This window comes from Rhinatrema bivittatum, chromosome 2, assembly GCF_901001135.1.
Source record: "Rhinatrema bivittatum chromosome 2, aRhiBiv1.1, whole genome shotgun sequence".
NCBI lineage: Eukaryota > Metazoa > Chordata > Amphibia > Gymnophiona > Rhinatrematidae > Rhinatrema > Rhinatrema bivittatum.
This window is the reverse complement of record NC_042616.1, coordinates 58706947-58730346: the sequence shown is the minus strand read 5'-3', so window position 1 is coordinate 58730346 and position 23400 is coordinate 58706947. Positions and strand designations below refer to the sequence as shown.

The following is a 23400-nucleotide window of genomic DNA, read 5'->3' as shown; positions in this document are numbered from 1 at the left end:
AGTGAGAGGCAAGACAGAAAATTAGCAAGTGGGATAACCGTGAACATCATTAGAGCCAAGGCTGACCCTAGAGTACCAAAAAGAAACATGATGGCGGAATGAGACCATATGGCTTATCTTGTCTGCTCATCCACACCAATTACTCAGCTCTACAGTCCCTACTGCTCCCTCAGAGATCCTCTGAATGGTCCCATGCTGCCTTTTGGGATATCAGTGAATGAAGGATCCCCCCTTCTCCCCTCATTGTTTCTTACCTCATACTGACTTCTGAAGTCGTTGGTATCAAAGGCAAGGTCTTGCTTCTTGGAATTTTGCTTTTTACCTTTAGTTTTCTGTGGACAAATTGACGGGTTGGAGGAAAAAAAAAACCCCCTTAAAATTAAATTGGGAAAAACATACAGCTTTTTTTATACCATTTTGTGTGTAAATTTTGACTAGGGACAAGTAAACCTCACTGATAAAAGTGAATCCTTGCTCAGTTTCATGCCTACATCATCATTCATAAGATCAACAGGGGATGTAAAGAAAACAGAAATGCTGTGACATTCACAGTCTATGGGAGGGAGAGAGCCATAGTCATTAGGCATCAGCTAAACGTAGTGGCTGGATTTAGGGTCCAAAATTACAGGCGAGAGCTGTCGCTGCAATGACTGAACCAAAGTAAATTGGGTGGGGGGATTATAAAATAAAGGAAAAAACCCCAGATAGATGGAAACGAAGGCTCATGGTTCCAAATTTTAGCTCTGGTTCCGAATGAACTGAAAACCCAAGGGAGCAGGAGGAAACTGTGGGGTCAAAATAAAAATATTAAAGGTTTCTTTCAATTTATATTTATTAGAAAAATGTCATGGACAGAGCAGACCCCTGTAATCAATCAATCCAGAACAGAACAAAAGATGACAATTTCTTTATTAAAGAGAGCAGTAAGTGTAAAATTGGAATACACCAAGTGGTTGAAGTACCAGGTCCTGATGGCATTAATTCAAAAGTTCTTAAGCAGCTTGTAAAAACCCTTGAAAGGGGCTCCCATACGTAATTTTATTTATTTATTTAAAATCTTTTCTATATCGTCGCTAAGTTATATACCATCGCAACGGTTTACATGTAGGCACATAAATTAATGTAGGTAAATGCGTACTATAGTACATTCTAACAGGTGCCACAAAAGGTTCAGTTACAATAAATCGCTAAAGACAAGGGCTCATCAATATATCATGTCTCAAGGGCTGTATTCGAGAGTAGGCAAGGTGCTGGACCACTCATGTGGTGCCTCTTATTTTAAAAAGGATACTAAAACAGAAATGATTAACTTCAGCTCAGCAAGCTTGACTTGAAAGACATGGTAGGCAATTGTCAAGGTAGGGAATCAATAAGCATCTTGGAAGGCAGGGAAGAATTAGCTACAATCAACACGGGTTCAGAGGTCAAAGCAACCTCATCAGTGTTTTGAAATTTCTTAATAATGAGGTAGATCTTCAAAAAATACGTGCGCGCGAACAAAAGTACACCAGATTTTATAAGATATGCGCGTATCTTATAAAATCTGGGGTCGGCGCGCGCAAGGCTGCGCAAAATCAGCAGCCTGCACGCGCCGAGCTGCGCAGCCTGCCTCCGTTCCCTCCGAGGCCGCTCCGAAATCAGAGCGGCCTCGGAGGGAACTTTCCTTCCGCGTCCCCCCACCTTCCCCTCCCTTCCCCTATCTACCCCACCCCCCAGCTCTACCTAAATCCCCCCCCCTACCTTTGTTGGGCAAGTTACGCCTGCTTGAAGCAGGCGTAACTTGCATGCGCCGCCCCGGCATCCCCCGGCACAGGCCACAGTGCCGGGGGACTCGGGACCACTCTCCCGGCCCGCCCCCGAACCGTCACCACGCCCCCGGACCGCCCCCGGACACGCCCCTCCCGCCCCTTTTAGAAGCCCTGGGACTTACGCGCGTCCCGGGACTTTGTGCGCGCGGGCGCGCGAGTGCCCTGCGTGCGTAAATCTGGGAGGATTTACGCGCGCAGGGGTTTTAAAATCTACCCCAATGTGAGCAAATCCCTAGAGGTAGGAAGCAGGAGAGATAATTTGCTCTGATTTTTGAAAGGTTGTTACACAAAGTAAGAAAACAAGTATATAGGATGTACTCTTTTTGGCTGCACATATGTAGAAGTGGCGTTTACTTGTTCAGTTGCATCCAACATGCACAACTCTCTTTCACTTAGCGTGCATTAGCAAATTTCAGTGGAACAGTGGACTTTAAAATGTCATGGGATAGGGGGCAATATCCTATTATAGATTGCCAACTGGTTAAAAGATAGAAAACAGAGTAGGGCTAAATGGTACATTTTCCCAATGGAGAAAAGTGAATAGTGGAGTGCCCCAGAGATCTGTTCTGGGACTGGATATGTATTTAGCGCTATATGATATAGAATATATGCCAAACATCTGGGCGAATATTCTTGTCATTTACTTCCTGTAAACCGATGTTCTGCATTGCAAAAGAATGGTTTTCCTTTTGTGTGTCTTGGACGCCTGGTTGACCCAATTATATCATTCTCCCATTTCAGTCCTTCCTCAACAAGCCCTACTGGGATTCCCTTTACATCAAGGAAGGGAACACACCAATACCATGGTTAACTTTATTTTTACAGCAGCCAGGATTGAAATTGCAAGGCGATGGAGATCATCCCGACTCCCCTCGCTGTCGGATATTCAACACAAAGTGGAGCAAATCTATCGACTGGCTGAAATCACAGCTTACCTCCGGCACACTGAGATCCCCTTCAGGCGCACTTGGAGACTGTTTTCTCTTTGGAAACGAAACCAGGACTCATTAGTGGGCACATCGGTGCCATGAGCGAGGGAAGAGACTCCAAGGGCCAGCCAGGCCCCGGACTTGGTAATGGATAGGAAAGGCCGTTTTTCCTTCATACTATGCGCTTTCATTTTAGTATACTATATAACACTCATGTTAAACAGAGAGGGAGGGGGGAGGGGGGAGGGAAGAGGGAATTGAATCTTGAATCTATGCACTATAGGTACCTGTTGATGTCTTACAGTGTTCATTTTTGATACCGTGCATAAGTGAGTTGATTGGCATTTGACAAGGCATTTGTTGTTTTATGCTCACTCTTTATTGTGCTGTTTATTACTTTCTTCAAGTACATGCTGAGTTGTGCATTTCTATACGGAATTGACATTTATAATGTTGCACTCTTACGTTGTGCGTTTCTATGCAGAATTGACATTTGTAATGTTACACTATTGGGTTGTGCATTTCTATGCAGAATTGACATCTGTATTGTTGCACTCTTAAGTTGTGCATTTCTATGCAGAATTGACATTTGTATTGTTGCACTATTCAGTTGTGCATTTCTATGCAGACTGGGCATTTGTAATGTTACACTATTAAGCAATAAAACATTTCAAACAAAAAATAAATAAATAAATAAAAAAAAAATAGAGTTTTTTTTAAAAAAAAAAAGTTTGGGGACCCTTGCATTAGGTGCTCGCTCTTTTACTTTGTAAATGAACACCTAAAAAAGGGGATTCTTTTATCTTTGGATCAGAAACCAGCAAGCTGGGAGGCGCAGAGCTTTCCAAACTTTTCATGTTGGTGACACACTTTTTAGACAAACATAATTTCGGGACACAGTAATTCAGTCTACTAGCAAACCAGAGGTTGTATGCAGTGTAACAAAGGAAAAAAGAAACATCACCCATCCTTATAAAACAAATCAAGAAATATAAAATCATCAGCAGTAAAACTGTACTAACAAAAAGAACATATTTCGAAACAGCTGATGAGTGGAATATCCAATAATTAAAAACTCATATAAAACATTTCCAGATACCAACAAAATATTTCAAAATAGCAGACACAAAGACCCAGTAATGAAAAATAATAAGGATACAAACATTTTTTTGCTCTGCATACCTGGGAACGTTTGATATCCAGGTGTCCTGAGATTGTTCTGAATTAGCAGGAGGAGGGGTGGTTTGCTTGGAACTTTCTCCTCTCTCAGTCACATACCAGCGCTCTCTCTCTCACACTGGCTCTCAATGACACACCTATACACACATGCTCTCAGTACTCACATATGCACATGTTTTTTCTCTCTCACTTATATAGGCTCTTAATTACACATTTACACACATGCTGTCTATCTTTTCACGCTTACAGACACACAGGCTTTCAATCACACACATACATGCTGTCTTTTTCTCTCACACACAGACTCTCATTCACATGCTTACAAACATGTCCTCTCTTTCTCTCATTTACACACAGGCTCTCAATCACATACTCACATGCTCCCTCACCTAAATCAGCTCTCAATCACACACAGACACACATGATCTCTCTCTCTCATTTAAACACAGGCTCTCAATCACATACTCACATGCTCCATCACCTAAACCAGCTCTCAATCACACACAGACACACATGATCTCTCTCTTACTTATACACACAGGCTCTTAATCATACATACACATGATTTCTCTCACACACAAAGGATCTCAATCATACACACATACTCTTTCACACAAACAGGTTTTCAATCACAAACTTATACATACAGGTTCCCAATGGTAAACTTACATTCATGCTCTCTCTCTCACAGGCAGGCTCTCAATCACAGACATACTCTCTTTCACATGTACAGGCTCTCAATCATTCACATACATGCAATCTCTCACTCTCTCATACACACACACAGGGCCCCGCGGCCCGGAAGAGGAAGTGGAGAGTATCGGGTGAGTGCGCGGCAAGAAGAGGCCACGCTAGTGCGCTCGGCATCGGCCCGAAGAAAAGAAGACTGCAGCGCGGCTCGGAGGAAAATGTTCAACCGCGGCCGATGGGACTCCGCCTCCGCGAGGGCTGAAAATGAAGAGGTTAGCGTTGGGAGGAGGCTGCTGCTGCTGCCGCGAGTTCCCGGGGTGGGGGTGGGGGAGAGAGAGAGTGAATGAGCGAGCATTCACTCTCTCTCTCCCCCACCCCGGGAACTTGCGGCAGCAGCAGCAGCCTCCTCCCAACGCTAACCTCTTCATTTTCCTCCGAGCCGCGCTGCAGTCTTCTTTTCTTCGGGCCGATGCCGAGCGCACTAGCGTGGCCTCTTCTTGCCGCGCACTCACCCGATACTCTCCACTTCCTCTTCCGGGGGGGGGGGGGGGCGGGAAGAAGAGAGCACGCCGGTGCCGCTGACTCCAGCTGTCCTGCCGCGTTCCGCCCGGGCGGAGGAGGACCGGGGAGCAGCTGGGTCAGCGGGAAAGTGTGGCGATACTTGTCTGCGAGCCAGATGCAGCATATCTGGCTCGGAGCCATGGGTTCCCGGTCCCTGCACTTGCCGGTGTGTCACGTGCACCGGGCTTGCGCGACACACCGGCACACCTCAGGCGACACAGTAAAGTGTCGCGACACACACTTTGGAAAGCTCTGCTCTAACAAGTCAGGATTAGTGGAACCTACTCGTAGTAGAGGCGGGATAAAATAATTCAGAACTCCCTATCCAATCACATATCATGATGTGCATCTGCAAATCGGTGAATAGGATCGCAAAGAAACAAAATGAATAACAGATCACTAGCAGTCAAATGAATGGGTCACAGTCCCCAGATTACAAATTTCAGTTTGCAATTCATAAGTGACAGAAATACCATTCAGAAAGAGTCAAAATAGTTGGTACTTCAGTCCCCTTTTCCTTGTGTCCTCTCCACATCTTGTTTAAAATAATTCTAAAAAGGCCTGCTACCCACATCTTCTTCTGGTGGATTTGGCAGGTATGCACAAATAAGATGCTCAGGGCCAGATTTGTAAACCGTTGGATAGCTCGAGTAACAGCACGATTTATAGAGTCAAGTCTGCCTACAAATGGGCGTGGACTTCAGCTTATTGTCTGGTTTGGGTGACCACAATCACACTTTGCACTGTCTTTCAGTTTCCACTTATGGGGACGATGTTACCCTCTCAGTTATTCAGACAAAATCTGCCAAGTGGAACTCTTGCACACAGACCAGAGACCATGAATCCTGAATTGCTGGGTGGGATCACAAAAGCCAGGACGAATGGGGGGTCATGTGATGTCCTTGTGAGGAGGGGACGCATATTTAGGTGGCTTACATAGAAAATATTCATAAAATACATCAAAACTGATTCATAAACATAACAAAACTTAAAATCAAATATGGGACATTAAAAACATATCAAAATAAACAAAGTTAGTTAAAATGAGCTAGCCATAGTCAATTAGTAATGGATATGCAAGATAATATGTGCAAATTATTAAGAACATAAGAACATAAGATATGTCATACTGAGTCAGACCAAGGGTCCATCAAGCCCAGCATCCTGTTTCCAACAGTGGCCAATCCAGGCCCTAAGAACCTGGCAAGTACCCAAACAATAGATAAATCACAAGCTACTATTGTTTATTAATTACCATAATAGCAGTTTATGGATTTTTCCTCTAGGAACTTATCCAAACCTTTTTTAAACCCAGTTACAGTAACTGCTGTAACCACATGAATTCCAGAACTTATCTATGTACTGACTGAAAAATAATTTTCTTTAATTTGTTTTAACTGAGCTACTTGCAATCCCCAATCCCTACTTGCAAAACAGGCCCAGGTGTCCAGTGAGGCTCCTAATAAAAATCTCAAAAGCAAGCCAGAGGGATACCCCAACCAGCTGGTGAGTAAACTGGAAGGAAAACCCTCCCGACCATGGTCAGGACCAACAGACTGGGTTAACCTGCCTTTATTGATTGTAAAACAACAAAAAGTAAGCTCCTATCACCTCTGCACTCTGTGCTAACAGAAAGAGACGACCTCCTGAGCTCACTGTGGTGCGCTCCTAAATAGACTTCCAGGGGGACGGGCGTTCCAGACTCCACAGAAGGGAGGAGCTGCATTTGAATGGCACCTCTCTCTATTCTAACCTATTCACTCTCTAGCTAAAACAGGGGACTCAACCAGATCTTAATGGTGGTGTGACCGTAAGGTCCGTCACATATGCCTCGGCAATAGGTCGACTATGGTATAGATGAGCAAGTTGCCTCAGCATTCCTAGTCTTTGTTCCTGTGCTCCTGGTCTTTGTTTCTGTGTTCCTGATCCTCATCTTCGTCCGTGGTCAGTCTTCAGTTCTTTGTCAGGCCCTCATCTTGTGGTCAGTCTTCAGTTCTTTGGTGTCTTCTGTGTCATTGCCTGCCCACCTGTGCTGTTCCTTGCTTCTTGCCTGCTTATCCATCTTGCCTACCCTCAGATGGATCACTGGTTCTGACTTCAGCTTGTTTGATACTCGACTATGCCTGAACTCTGCCTGCCTCTGACCATGTCTGAATGCAGCCTGCCCCGGACTTGACCATCGCCATGGACATCCAGCCCGTCTGCAGATATGGTTGTCTATCCTTACAGGAAAAATGAGATTAGGCCATCTTTGCTGATATGGTGCTCTCTTTGCCAGGGGAGTACGGTCTTCAATATATAATCTATTTTTAATGTTAAGAAGAAAGGTGAGGTCCATCCATAACCTGTTTATTGAGGTTTAATACGTAACTTGTGGTTTACGGGTTAGCTTAACTGCAGCAGTAAACACGTTCATTCCCAAAATCTAAGTTGCAGCTGAATCAGTTATCACCCAAAAGATAAGATGCCACTTTTTCTGAATAACCAGCATGACATTTTGCTTTAACATACTTCAGCAGTTTACTCGTATGTTTTTATTGACTTCCCAATAATAATATTTAATTTGAATCCCTTCTTTTATGCCCTTGATGCAGACATGGCTCTCAAAAGACTGAAAAGTGTCAGGCTCAGGACTATAATCAAGAAAAATAAGAGGTCACATTTTTATCTGCAATCACCAAAAAAAAATAAAAACTTTTTCAACAAAAAAACATCCATGACCTAGGATTATTCTAGAGAAACATGTTACACATAAAAATCATACTCTAGCATCTATTGTATGAGGTCAGAATTATGAACAGTTCCATTTAAACACAACGGCCTTTTGATAGAGTGAATTTTTGGAACTTGTTTTTTTTCATTCTAAAAGTTCCATTATCCTCCAGTTAGTTGGAAATTGAGAAAGCATTTGTAAAAGAGATGGACCTGAGTTATTTGCTTATCTTCTCTCCATCACATTTGAATATCAGGAACATTTGTAGAAGTAGCCCAGTGACAGCTCGCACTCTACTGATATGGAAACAGGTTTGAAATGGTTTCGGTAGGATGAATAAACCAATTTTCTTGATTTGGCATAATCCTTCCATTTCTGTAAATTCCTTCTTTGATAATTTGGAAACGTGGGACTCTAAAGGTCTCCGATTTGTAGCTCAGCGCTGGGTGGCTGAAAATATGCTTTCCCTTACCGACTCGATTCACAAATACAAAATACCAGAATCGACCAGACACTTACTAAATGGAGAATGAGCAAATGGATTAATAAACAGATGAATTTAATGGAACTGGCATTGTGCAGCAGAAACTCCAAAAAGAAAGATATTGCAGCCCTTTATCATGAACTTCTCAAAACAAAAGCAGGAGATTCTTATTTATTCTCTTTCATAACAAGGTGGAATGCTGAGCTTTCCATTGATCTTGAGGTCTGGAGTGAGATACGGGAAAAGGCCCACCATAATTCAATATGTCACAGAAGAACGGACTTAGTGATTGGACTCTTACACTGTACTTATAGATTTCTCTTGTTTTATTATATCTTCAATCATAAGTAGAGCACACGGTGTTGGAGGAAGTGTGGTTCAAGGGGATTTCATTTGCACGTATGGTGGACCTGTCCAATTGTGCAAGATTTCTGGGCAAAGGCGTTTACAGAAATTTACATAGATAGATTTTGAGTTTGTACCCTTCCCAGACCTAGTCAAACCTTATTGGGATACTGGGGTGATCTTTCCATAGTTAGCAAAATGAAAAAATGTATCTAACAAATGTTGCCAGATTTACAATTGCGCAATTCTGGAAACAGACCCTGCAATAGATAGCTGGAGGTCTCAATTTTTTGAAATTGCTTGGATCAAAGAATTGTCATATTCTCTCAATGGATCACTCAGAACATATAAAAATATTTGAGAAAAGTTTGGGAACTATTACACTTCTTTGCATTGATGTGAAACCAAAGAATTATTAGACATTCTATTCTCACCTTGCATAGTTCTTACTGCATGCACAATCTACAATTTGTTGCACTGATCAGCTTGCCTCTGAATTGTTCAGATTGCAGTTGCATATGTACCTTGCAAACTATCCGCTTAAGAAATAAGAAGTTTTTTTTTAAAGCAGGACAAATCATGGATCACTAGTTGTGTGGTCTGAGGGCCACAATCTCTAGATTACAAATTATTGTGGATCAGCCCATCTCTAATTTCAAGTGGTGCAGAGTGATGAGTGACAAGCCCTGATGGTTGGCATTAAATCTGCACCCATTTAACCTTTCATAAATTCTCTGGAAGGATTTTGTTTTTCACTTTATGAACACTTTTCTGGATACCATGCTCCTACAAAAGAGATCTGGATATTCTTGAAGGAGTGGGTTGTTGGGAGGTAGATAAGTCTCACTGTGCACACGTGCAAGTTGAGGCATTCAGGTCACAAAACTGAAGAATGAAAAGTGAATGGATCAGAAATGGGTATTCCAAACTGGACAGCAGTCACCTAGACCGGGCAAATATTGGTGCATAGAACTGAGGAATAAGAAATCTCTGTCCAGTGTATAAAGCCCTCGTTAGACTACATCTGGTGGGTATAGGATAGAGTTGGAGCCTTTTAGCAAAACAACTGGCAAAGGCAGCTAAATTAAAGGGATGCATGACTGCCCTTCAAGGAAAGGACGATTAAACTAGGACTCCTCCTCTGAAAACTAAAAGTTGATAAGAGAGCTTAACTACATTGTATAAATATAATAAAAGGGTGTATAAGGATCATGCAAGGGAACAGAGCTATCAACCTCCAGAATTACTTAAAAAGCACAAAGAACATTCTCTGAGATTAGACATGAACTTGCATCATCTCCAAAGAAATGATTTTTCTTTTTACACTGAGAGTATAAAACTGTGGAATATGACCTGGTTACATCTATAGGAATGTTTATGAGGAGGCTGCCTGAATTCCTGCAGGTTAAAAACAATGCTTGGATTTTAGGGGCAGATTGTGGGCCGTGATGCTTCGGAGCCATGAAGGTAATTCTTCCATTGAGAGACAAAGCCTGCCGTGACTGTGTTTCTTTTGGGCTTTCCCTTGGATTACCACTAGGGAGCAACCTTAGACAGCCTTCTCGTACTTTGGCAACGCACCACGTACAGATTTGTCTTGCCAATGAAGTTTCTTGGATTTTAAGAAGGTTGAATATAACTAATGGAACTCTAGTCTTATTTTTAATCTAATTTTCTATTATTGAAGGGGCGAGGTACCATCGATAAGCCACCTTATTGATGGTACCTCCATTGGTTGCCTGTGTAGTTACAGTCCTGCTTTTTTCCTGCCTTGCTCTATACTTGTTCACAGACCAAATCTAAGAACTCTGCAGTCCACAGGTCATTGAAATCAAACTCTTAGTTCATTTCGATTTTGCACAAAGATCTACCATGGGTGGTGGGAGTACATTAACCCCTAAAAATTAAGGTTTTTATTGTTTGGGCATCTTAGCAATCAACTTCATGATATTTATTACCATCATCAACCAATGATTTGCTTGTATGAAATGAGACTAGAAAGCTCATATCTGTTTACTAATGACCAAAGGAAGGACCCCCAGGATGCCCCTCAGCAGGCAGGACCCCCAGCACGTCACATGAAGTGCCTCAGATGCGCAATTACTTTTATTTTCTCTTTTGGACTTGGAGGTCTCTTCCTGCTCCTTTCATTTCTGCACAATCAGAACTGCAGCTGAGATCCAGTGCCACAAGTTTTCATTCTCAACTACCTGGTCAGATTTTTTTTTTGTGTGTCTATTTTATGTCCCCACCTAGCTCAGTCGTTGCTGCAATGGTCCTCAAGCTGAGGGCCACACACCTTCATGATCCTTGAGCTCAGGGGCTGTAAATCCTGTCACACGGACTGGGGGCAGTGAACTCGGTACCCGCAGATGACTTGACCCAGGAATCAAACCCAGGCCCTCTGTGTGCAAGGACACAGCGCTGCTACCGGGCCGGTTCCGGTGCCATCGCTTCTAAAAACCCTACAAATAGTCCTACAGGGAGTTGGCAGGCAGATAATCTTTTTTTTAATTTATTTTTAACATTTAGTCTCTTTCTGAGCTTCGAGCTTTTTGGGATTCGGCTCACCTTTGAATTACAGCGAGACCTTGTTCTTGGGACGCTGACATCTCCCCAGAATCTGGAGCCCAGGGCGTCCTCGGTGATGCGGATGATGTGCTTGGTGACAGCCTGGAGGATCATCACCTTCCGCCCGGCGTCCTGGAACCGCTGGAGCTGGAAAGCAGGGACAGGAGGGGAAAGAAAGGTGGGGCAGAGAGAACAAAGTCACAAAGCACAAGTACCGGGAAATGAAAAGATTTTTACTTTCAGAGGAACGAAACCAAGGTCTGGATCCTCAGGCTCGTCTCTTAAATCTGATCCTCAGCTGGAAAATAATCTGGGTCCTATTTTTAACCCATGTAACCCCTGCTAGGGGCCACATAAACGAAGAGGTCTTGTTCACAAAAAAAGAAATATGATTGGCGAGATGTTCGATTGGATCAGGTTCGGAGGGCAAAGCAGTGCATCACTCCGTAGGGCAGGGAACAGAACCCCCCGAACACTTTTCTCCTCTCTGACCATCCAACCGCTTTTGCCAGGTTGTCATCCACTGGCCTCTTCCACACCGGGGGATCCAAGAAAGGGAGTCACACAATGGCTTTATGGTCCAGCTTATCAAGCTTTTATTATTTATTTATTTATTTAGAATTTTTATATACCGACATTCTTGATACAAATATCAAATCATATCGGTTTCCATTATAACAAAACAGTCACGGCTAAGGCGTTACATTAAACAAGGCGTCTGAACAATAGAACGCAAATATTAAATAGTAATAAATGTAACATCGAACAGTGTTAATAGGCGTAACATGAACTAATGTATCTACTAGGGTATCTTTCGTAACCTTTGGACTATCCAAATCAGGCGTAAGCGGGCCCTAAGGGAAGTAAGGATGATCATGGATCCCAAAGTGGACCTTTATGCCCTTTGACCGGTGTCAGAGTGTTCTTGAGACTCCGGGAAGGTTTGTCGGAAGAGCCATGTGTTGAGGTGTTTCTTAAAAGTTTGATGACATGGTTCTTGGCGAAGCTCCGGAGGCAGTGAGTTCCAAAGGGTGGGCCCAGCTGTAGAGATTGCTCGTTTTCTTAATGAGGTTTTGACCGGTGGAGCATATAGAGATCCTTTTAGCTAAGCTTCTAAGGTACCAGCAGTAAAAAATAAAAATGGAAGGAGTCACAGGCTCCAAACTGAAGAAATTGTAACAGACAGCCTTCTATACACACACACAGGGGCAGATTTTCAAAGGGGTACGCGCATAAGATACGCACGTACCCCCCCCCCCCCCCCCCCCCGCGAAAATCTGCCCCAAGCTCCCCCTGCGCACGCCGAGCCTATGTTGCATAGGCTGCTGCTGCGCGCAAAGCCCCGGGACGCGCGTAAGTCCCGGGTCTTTGCTTGGGGGGAGTGTTGGGGGCGTGGTGCCGGCCCGGAAGCATTCCGGGGTACTCCTGGGCCGGAGAATGGTGCGCTGGCAGGCGTCACTTTTAAAATAAAGGTAGGGGAAGCAATTTAGTTAGGGCTGGGGGGTGTGTTAGGTAGGGGAAGGGAGGGAAAGGTGTGGGGGGGGGGAACAAAATAAAAATTCCCTCCGAGGCCGCATCTGATTTCAGAGCGGCCTTGGAGGGAACGGGCAGCGCGCGCAGGGTGCACAAATGTACACCCCCTTATGCGTGCCAACCCCGGATTTTAAAAGATATGCGCGGCTGCGCGCGTATCTATTAAAATCCAGCCTACTTTTGTTTGTGCAGGGTTGTGCGAACAAAAGTACGCCCATGCACTTCTTATAAAATCTACCCCACAGATTCTAAACCTTGACAGCAGAAAAAACAATTAAGGCTCCCTTGGCTCCAGGATCATACAAGGATACCATGACAAAGCCAAGTACTACTTAGTTGTAGCCCTGAGCCCATCTGCATAGGATTCTTGTTGGTGAGAAACTGCAATTCTAGATAGCAATGTCTGTAATTCCCCCCACGGCACTTGACAAGAGGCAAGGCATATGTACCTAGGAGCTATTCTTTGGCACACCGGCATCCATGGGAAAGGAGAGGCCCTACTGGAGTGGAAAAACCAGCAGGCCCCAAGGAATATCCCAGGACCCAGGGTTCTGTTCCCTTGGACTTCAAACTCCTTCTCCGCTCCAGAGTCTCAATAATCAACCCCCACAGGCCAAAATTCTGATGACTACACCAGAGATATACTCCCTCTAGAGGTCATCTCTCTCAGTACATTACTTAAATTAACAGACAAATAAAGATTATCTTGTACTGCAGAACCATCTGCCCAATCTGACTAATGGTAGAGATTAAATAGTAGAGGTGAAGTACAATTAAAAAGATACATATAGTCTCCAAATTTAGACCAGGGCTACACCAAACTTTGCTACTTGTTTGGATAATGGAAGATAAGTTCCCTCACACTATGGGCAAGTCTTCTGATTCCACTCATTAACAGTTTTCTTCACTGGTTATCAGAGTTTCTTCCCATGACTTTCCATGTATCTGGCTCTCATACATACCCACATCTTGAGAGAGAGAGAGAGAGAGAGAGTGTGTGTATGTGAGAGAATGTGTATATATGTGTGTAAGAGTGTGAGATTGTGTGTGTGAGTGTGAGAGAAAGAGTGTGTGTGTGTGTGTGTGTGTGGGGGGGGGGGGGGGGATGTGAGTCCAGTGGAGTGCACGGTGACAGCAGAGGGCATTTCCCAGCAATGGTTTCATTTTCCATTACAGTGACGAAATCGATCAGCTCTAGTTGCTAGGAAAATTGACTCCAGTGATCACTGTCTGTTGGGGTGGTGGTCAGGGTGTTTTCAATATGGGCCTCTTCTGGCTGTCACATCTGAGACAGGGCAGAATCAATGTCGGCTGTCACCTGACAGGTGGCGAGTAACAATTTCCCTTTGTCTCCAAGGGACAGGAATGCAGTGTGTAGGTATAGATACCCCCCAGCCTAGGGACGAGTTCTCCAAGCTCTGTTTTGTGCTTTCAATTCCATAGCAACTGATTACTCATTAAACCTGGTGTGCACGGTATAGGGGCTCATGTGATGCAGCAGAATGCGGGCATGGAGAGGGGGATGGGGGGATCTCTCATCGGATGGACCTTAAGTCTCCTTCCGTCTGTCAGTATTACTGACCGTCATATACGGTTAACCCCGTCCTAGCCTTCAGCTTTGACTACCTCCAAGAGATTTCATGTTCGTGCAGTGCCACGTTTTCTGCACTAATTTTACTGTTAAGTGGCAGCCATGCACAATTTAGCTAATACAGGGAATTCCCTCCCATTGCCAACCAGGGTCACGTTTCAAAAAGGGCCGGACTGCCTCATATAGCTGCTCAGATTTTGACCTGTCAGTTAAGAAGGTCAAACCTAAACTGAAAATGAACTTAAATCGGTCCGGCCAGACTTAACCCTGCAATTGTTTTCCCCTAAATTTGGACTCCTAAATTAGGTGCTAAGTGCTGAAAATAAGCATTAGGAAACTAATTTACTTTCCCCAAACCCCATCCCATGGGGCCACCCACACTTTCAGTAGCTAAATTTAGCACTCACCCAAGTTCATTTTTCAAAGGGGACGATTTAGCCCCCTAAGTTTGGGAAATTGACCCCCAGTGTTTGTATTGTAAATGGAATTTCACGATGTTTGGGGTATGGAAATCTGTGGGATGTCTGATTCCCACTATTATTACTGAAGCCCCCTTGGCTTGGGCATGCTGGATGTGAGCTGCGGGTGGAGAGCTGAGGCTGGGACCTGGGAGTGTCCTGAAGACAGGGAGCAGGAATGAAGCAAGCTTAGCAAAAGAAGCAAATAGCTCTGGACAGGTCCAGGAGCAACATCTGCTTTGGGACTGCCCATTCCACACCTGCTTACTGTGGTGCTGCAGACCCCATTCAGTGGCTGGCCTTCCCCCTCCTTGCCCCTGTCACCTGTCACCAAGGTCCTTTTACATCTGTTTCATGCATGCCTGGATCCTTCCACTGTTTTAGCCCCTATCTCCTCCTTTCCAGGCCAGGATTGACAACTGTCAGTAAATTTACTGAAAATCTATTGAAAAAAGAACAAAAAAATGACATGTCCGTAAAAAACAATTTAATGTCAGTAAAAATGTCATGAGCGACTAGGTCTATCTTTGGCGCCATGGGCTCAAGCTCTGCGAGGCTGCACCACTACGGAGTCAAGGACTACGTCGCGGTGCGTAAAGAGATGACTTTTAGCATAGCAAGTCCAGCTGTGCGCAAAATGGCAATAGTAAAATGTGTGCCCCTAATAAAGTTAGGTGGTCGGTAAAAATCTGCAGACTGTCAGTAAGACATTTTCATGAGCTGGCAAACCCGTTTCAGGCATCTACCACCCTCTCAGTGATGATGTATTTTCTGCATACCTGAGAACTTTTGAGTTGTGGTCACCCTGAAATTGCTGTTCATTAGCAGGGGGGGAGGGGAGAAGAAAAAATATATATCAGCTTTCTCTCTTCCACCCCACCCCCCACTTATCCATACTTTCTTTATTCCCCACCTACCCACCATCACTAACATTCACTCCCTCCAGTGATGACACCCAACATTCTTCCCCTTCCCCTCTGCCTGACCCCAGTACTTCTTTACTCCTCCCCCTCTCCCATAAGTCACAGCCCTCTGACTTGCACACACCTTCTCTCCTCCCTCAGCTGAGTCCCAAATCCCCACGTGCTCCAGAATCATCTCCTCCTCGCCTGTTCACTGCTGCTTACTGAGGAAGGCAAGTAGCTGGAGTTTTTCAGTGTTTCCCTGCGATCTGGCAATTGAGGCAAATTCCTTGAGTCTCAGGGGGAAATCCGGAACGTTCCCAGATATCATTTTCTAATGTTCCTTTTGAAACACCCCCCCCCCCCCAAGTTTCATGTGATGACTCACTTGACCTTGAGCTTCTCATCTCATAGACATGAACTGAGGATGACAGACATATGAGCTACAGGGGTTCAGCGGTGACCTTGTCCCATGCAAATTTTGTGACCCCTGCAAAGACACTAAAGGTCATAGAGGAGGCTTTGTGTTCCTTAGCCCAGACAGATAACTGGTGCTGCCACCCAATTGTCAAGGTGTGGGGGGTGAAATCAGAAGGGGCAGGATAACAGCAGCATGCAGTAAGACAGCCTAAATAACTCAGAGTAGGTTTAACTGAAATACGGTGAAAAGCACAGAGCAAAACTTACTTTCCTATTATTTCAGTGGCCCGACTAGCCCAGTGGGGTTTTGGTTATGGTAGACTTTTTTGTTTTACAGTACTATGCAGCTAAATTATAGCCTGTAGGCTTCTACAATTCCAAACAATGCTAAGCGTTGCCTCTTTCAATTACGCAATTGGTGAAGACTCCATCATCCATCAAGAAGACTTACATAGTCACAGCTGTCCTTGCCATGGTAACCATATGATTGGGTTACTGAAAAGCACATCCCACCAGTCGGCCTTCCCCACACTCCATCCGCATTCTCCCATTCTATAAACATCACCATTTGTTATTCCAAATCCAAATCTTTAAATCTTTAATTTATTTAGGCGTTTTATATACACCGTTGTTCCAAAATAAGCTCACAACAGTTTACATAATCAGCGTTCAGATTTTGGGTCAACATTCCCATTCTGGGTCAACATTCATATTCTTGGTCAATACATCATCAATTACATATTCTAGATCATATTCAGACATAATCAAGCTCATCACAACAGCAAATACATATTCTAGGTCAAACATAAGCATCAAGTACAAGTTAACAAGTTAACCTATAATTTCCATTTCAACATCCTTCATGTTATACTCAGTATGTTGTCTTGTTACACTTTATATTGCTCAATGCTTAATGCTCAGTCAACTAACATAATCTAAGGTTCTCGCATTGACGTTATTGTTATCGGCATGTTGGTATTTTATGTTAGATTGCATACTTTCCTAAAGAGCCATGTTTTCAGTTCCCATTTGAAACTCTTTCTTTCTATTATCTGATGTAATGACTCTGGAAGGGAGTTCCACAACTTGGGGCCTGCTAAGGAAAACATTTGGTCTCTTATTTGTGTTAGGGGTGTGCTCTATGTTGTAGGCACCTTTAGAAGTCCTTTGTTTTGCGAAGTCCTTTGTTTTGCGAAGTCTGCAGAACTGAGTGTTCTGCAGACTTTTAAAGAAATGAGTGTTTGTATTTAATACAAACTGAATGTTTGTATTAAAAAAAAACCAAACCCCAAAAAGTAGCCAGAAGCTAGAAATAAGCTAGGAGCAGTGTATACCTAAGTAAAAAGGTTGAATAGTTCAGCTCAGTTACTCACCTTGGAAAGGTGTTGAGGTAGTGTGATTGGGTTTGAATAGGTACCAACATTTGTTAATCAAGAGAGCAGTGAGTCACTCTGGCTGACTAACTGAAGTTAGACTGTTTGTAGGATCCAACAGAAGAAAATAGGATAATGCATAAATGTTGGCAAGTTAAATGTAAGACATTGATAAGACAGGCTAAGAGAGAATTTGAAAAGAAGTTGGCCGCAGAGGCAAAAACTCACAGTAAAAACTTTTTAAAATATATCCAAAGCAGAAAGCCTGTGAGGGAGTCAGTTGGACAGATGATCGAGGGGTTAAAGGGGCAATTAGAGAAGATAAGGCCATTGTGGAAAGATTAAATGATTTCTTTGCTTCGGTGTTTACTGAAGAGGATTTTGGGGAGGTACCCGTACTGAGAAGGTTTTCATGGGTAATGATTCAGATGGACTGAATCAAATCACGGTGAACCTAGAAGATGTGGTAGACCTGATTGACAAACTGAAGAGTAGTAAGTCACCTGGACCGGATGGTATACACCCTAGAGTTCTGAAGGAACTAAAAAATGAAATTTCAGACCTATTAGTAAAAATTTGTAACCTATCATTAAAATCATCCATTGTACCTGAAGACTGGAGGATAGCAAATGTAACCCCAATATTTAAAAAGGGCTCCAGGGGTGATCCGGGAAACTACAGACCGGATAGCCTGACTTCAGTGCCAGGAAAAATAGTGGAATGTGTTCTAAACATCAAAATCACAGAACATATAGAAAGACATGGTTTAATGGAACAAAGTCAACATGGCTTTACCCAAGGCAAGTCTTGCCTCACAAATCTGCTTCACTTTTTTGAAGGAGTTAATAAACATGTGGATAAAGGTGAACCGGTAGATGTAGTATACTTGGATTTTCAGAAGGCGTTTGACAAAGTTCCTCATGAGAGGCTTCTAGGAAAAGTAAAAGGTCATGGGATAGATGGCGATGTCCTTTCGTGGATTGCAAACTGGCTAAAAGACAGGAAACAGAGAGTAGGATTAAATGGACAATTTTCTTAGTGGAAGGGAGTGGGCAGTGGAGTGCCTCAGGGATCTGTATTGGGACCCTTACTTTTCAATATATTTATAAATGATCTGGAAAGAAATACGACGAGTGAGATAATCAGATTTGCAGATGATACAAAATTGTTCAGAGTAGTTAAATCACAAGCAGATTGTGATAAATTGCAGGAAGAACTTGTGAGACTGGAAAATTGGGCATCCAAATGGCAGATGAAATTTAATGTGGATAAGTGCAAGGTCATGCATATAGGGAAAATAGTAATTTCTCAATGGTTTGGCAAATGACATTGTGTTGCGTCCGTTGGTCGCAGATGGCTGCGACCGCTCTGCCTTACCTCTTTTTCTCCCCTTTCTCTATCTTTGGGCAAGATGGCTGTCTCTGGTGCCGAGGGCCTTGGCGTTTCCAGACCAGCATGGGCGTCCCCATCTGCCATGCTCACTCCTGTGGCCTCCTAGGGCGCGAGCGCACACATCTCAGATGCTCAAATACCCGTCATGACGGGAACTTCGGGGGTGGCCCCACCGCATGACATCAATACCTCCGGGTATATCTAGCCTCCGCTTCCGCTACCAATTTGAGTTTGCAAAGACTTTGCTTCGCTACTCTGCCTGCTCTAAGCTGTACGCTTAGACGCCACTTTCACGCTAAGGGCCTTGCTCCAGCAGAAGCTCTAGACACCCGCTCCTTGGGGGTTTCTCGCTTCCAACTCCCTTTGGGGTCCTCACTAACCAAGACAACCAGCTACCGGACCAAGGCACACCTCTGAGGGACCACAGAAATCACTTCAGGAATTCTCAACTGGGGGAGGGACCTTTTGGTATCACCGCTGGAGAGCGGGGAGAATTTAATTTCTTTATTTCTCCTTTTTCAAATCAAAGCAATCTCCTGTAGGGAGATGCTCGTCCACCATTTGCTGGAAGTAGAAAATTCTGTCAGGCTGATGTCACTGCAGGGGTGTATATACTGTGACGTCAGTTTGCTCCATCTCCATCTGCTGGTAGAGGTGCATAACCCATATGTTCTGGATTCATCTGACTGGATGTTAAGAAATCTTCCAGTTTTTTCAAATCCCCTTTCATTTTTCTACTGCTTCGGTACATCTATCCAAAGACTTTTGTATCATCTGCTAATAATTATATCTTCCCCTCCAGTACCTCAGCAATATCAGTAAATAAACAAATTGAAAAAAAGTGGTCCCGGTTCCAAACCCTAGCTGGCAAAGGTGCCCTGTAGTGGGACTGTCTGGAGCTTCATCTATACCAGCTGCCTCCCCCACAGGTTGAGCCATTGGGTTCCAGTGGCTGCCCTAGTTGGGTCCCTAGGGCAGTGAAGAGAACTAGAATCCAAAGGCACACAGGGGTTAGGGCAGACAACAGACTAAACAGAGTCAAAGACAGGCCAAGGTCAGGGCAGGTCTAGGCAGCAGGCAATCGTGGTCAAGTCCAAGCAAGAGGTCAAGATCCAGAGACTCAAGCCAAGGGTGGACGAAGACACACTGAAGACACTGGACAAGGTGGATAGAACAAGTGAGGCTGAAGAAGACAAGGTGGACGAGGCAAGGCTGGAAGGCAAAGCTGTATGAGGCAAGGGTGGAGAAGACAAGGTGGACGAGGCAAAGCTGGAAGGCAAAGCTGGAGAAGACAAGGCTGGAAGGCAAAGCTGTATGAGGCAAGGGTGGAGAAGACAAGGTGGACGAGGCAAAGCTGGAAGGCAAAGCTGGAGAAGACAAGGCTGGAAGGCAAAGCTGTATGAGGCAAGGCTGAAGAAGACAAGGCTGGACAAGGCATAGCTGGGAGGCAAGGCTGGAGAAGACAAGGCTGGAAGGCAAGGTTGGAGGACAAACCTGGATTCAGGAACGCAGAAGAACAGGAACACGCAAGCAACACATACTGCAAGGCAGGAGACCTGTTGCTGAGGCGAAGTAATGCTGCAGGACCCTTGCTTAAATAGCCCAGTCGGGCTGACATCATCGGGAGGTGCCGCCCAGTGTTTCCTGCTGCAGGGCCTATATTATGCACGCACCTGCACACGCGTGCGCATAAAGTAAGGCAGCACTAGCAGTGGGTGGCAGCATCAGCAGCGACGGCAGCAGCATTCTGTCGCATCAGAAGGCCTCTGGCAGCATTGGTCAGTGGTGGGGGTGAGCGTAGCAGCTCACCGGGCAGTCCCGTGATCCGCCAAACGTAACAAGTTTAGCCCTTTCCAGTCTGATTAGATTTGATTCCTGAGATTATGTAAGCTTCTAAAGTATGTGAAAGCTCCTTTTGCACAGTAACTCTCGCAGAACAGCCAAATTACTCAGTTTCAGGAGGGAGATTTTAGATAAATCTTGGATTTCTGACAACGCCATCCCCCATCCTGATGTATTCTGGTACCTACAGCGCTTATTTCAACGCATAGAATCAATTACTACAAATACAATACAAGTTCAAAAACCAGGACTGGCCAATAAAATCTCCCTCCTGGAACACAAACACATACACAGGCCACAAATTTAGGTTGAATGCCTGAGTCACTACTAGGTTTGCAATGTTTGTGTCCAAGTATTTCCCAGCGAGGAACTCCCAGAATACTTTGAAACTGGAGGTAAAAAAAACAACCCCAAAACAAAACCAGGACTGACTCACCTGCTCCTCAACATCTGGAAACGTTTATACAACACCAGGCTGCAAAAATGTGCTGTCCATTGTGACATCGGGCCAGACTGGCTTTACCCCATTGCATTCAAGAACGTGTAGTTTCATTTTTCTCAAGGACTCAGAACTGCACTTCCATGCATGCTCGGTGTTTAAAACCAGGATTGTATCAGCCTGTCTCTTAAGACACGGAACTGTTGGCAACCCTATAATCATGATCACGGACCACAGTGGCGGCTGCCTGCATGTGTCTAAGGCATTATAATTGTAAGGTGTACTGGGGAGTGAAAATGTTACTGAACAAACAGCAATGATGTGTTTAAACAATCCAATCAATATCTGTAACAAACAAATCTAACTTTCTTTTTTCCTGGTTTTCAGGTCACTGCTGATAGGAAAGAAAAGTCTGACAATTTTGAAAGATCCTCCTCGTGCCTCTCAGTCCTTCCATGAAGGGCTAGTTGTTGCTGCAGTTATATATTAAATATAAATTTATATAATAACAAAAAGATGACAGCAAATGAGGACCAATTGGCCCACCCAGTCTGCCAGATTGCCCCTGCCTACACTGCTCTAGCTAAGTATATCTCCCAGCTGTCAGCTGCACGAGCTTGACTGCCTGCAGGATATCAATCCTTATTTAAATCAGCTTTGCTATCTTCACTTTTTGCTATAGGACCTGTGTTAGCACCATCTTGACAGAGACTGGATACAGCAAGCAGGGACTGGTATCTTTATTTTGGTGTGCATCTAACACCCCCTTCCCCATTGCAAAAAAAAAAAAATAATAATAATTACAAAACATTACAAGTGACTGCATGTCAAAAAGCCACCCCAGGAAAGACCTGCAGGAGATCACAGGGAAGAGGCCTTTCTGCTAAGCATGAGAAACTTCTTTGTTCAGCTACTTATAATTCCTCCAAAGTGGAGAATCAGTTTGGCCACAGAGGAGATGCCGCATGGTGGGGCACAGACAAAGGGTGACCCGACTAACTTCATGTTGTCATGAGATTCTGGTTTGGGCCTGGTTTTCTAACCTCTGTCACATCACCATCTGTGAAGTTACCTAGCTTAGCCTATACTGCAGTGGGTGCCGGAAGATCAGGGTGGGCCGACCATTGCAGGGGGACCTGGAGCTGAGTTAAGTGCCACCACTGGCTCTACTGAGGGAACGAGGCTGGCGGCTTCACCATTGCAGAAATCAAATGCATTCTTCAGAAGGGTTTCTAACGGTGACCCCCTGATGGCAGAAGACATGCAGGGTTCATTATTTCTAGGGTGGGTGGGAGGAGGGGGGTGGCTGCATTTTAACTGGACGTTTCTTTTCCAGCCGGTGGCTGCCTGGGGATTTACAGTCTCAGCCTCAGCCTGGTGCGTGCATGTGTGGGGGTAAGAACAGAGGGCAAAGTACAAAAATAAAAAGCATTCACATTAAGAGTAAGACAAGAAAAGTCAGATGCTTACGTGGTTTGCTGCGTGTGTGCGGTGCTCTCTCGTGTGCTGCTTGCTCCACAGCATCCTCATGCCTCTCCTCTTCCACAGCTCACTAAGAAGGAGAGGTCTGCCGATACAATCCCTAGAGGTGATGGGATCCCACCTGTTTATATCCACCTGAGCCGAGCTCCGCCTCACACCAGTAGGACACAGGGATCCACCTGCACCTTTCACCCTGAGCCGAGCTCTGTCTCGCGCCGGTGGGGCACACATTCTTATCCTGCACGGACAAGTCCTGGCACGCAGCCACTGACAAGTTCAGCAACCTTGTTCCGCAACATTTCTTTCCTTCCAGTCCTTTTCTCTCTCTCTTTCTGTCCTGTAAGTCATAGTGTCTCCCTGCTAATCTGCTGCGGGAATGATTCTTACCTGCCAGAAAACAGAATCCCTGTCATCCACTTCAAGAGCCTTGCCTTTGTCACTCTTGGGGGTCGGTTCAATGACAGCTTAATTTCTAACTATATGAATTTTTGGAATTCTGCACCGGTGTAATTATAAACCAGTAACTCATAGGCCTCACAAAGAGGCAACCCAAAAGGGCTGGCAGGATTTCCCAGCCAAAGACTACAGAGATGTGCGGGGGGGGGGGGGGGGGGGGCAGAAAGGTTAGTGGGCTCAGATGGAAGGAAAGGGGTGAATAAGGGAATGGGAAGGAAGGGAAGTGTGAGGA

General features: G+C 44.6%; 1 protein-coding gene across 1 annotated transcript in view; it reads right to left on the bottom strand.

Annotated features, from left to right (window-relative positions):
* LOC115083213 overlaps nucleotides 1–22890 on the bottom strand; it is a 99967-nt gene extending 77077 nt beyond the window's left edge. The window contains exons 1-3 of the mRNA XM_029587020.1: nucleotides 22701–22890; nucleotides 11236–11427; nucleotides 255–302 (exon numbers count right to left, since the gene is read on the bottom strand). Coding sequence (XP_029442880.1) covers nucleotides 255–302; nucleotides 11236–11427; nucleotides 22701–22760 — 300 coding nt within the window. The 5' untranslated portion in view covers nucleotides 22761–22890. The remainder of the gene's footprint in view (nucleotides 1–254; nucleotides 303–11235; nucleotides 11428–22700) is intronic.
* Nucleotides 22891–23400: the final 510 nt, after the last annotated feature.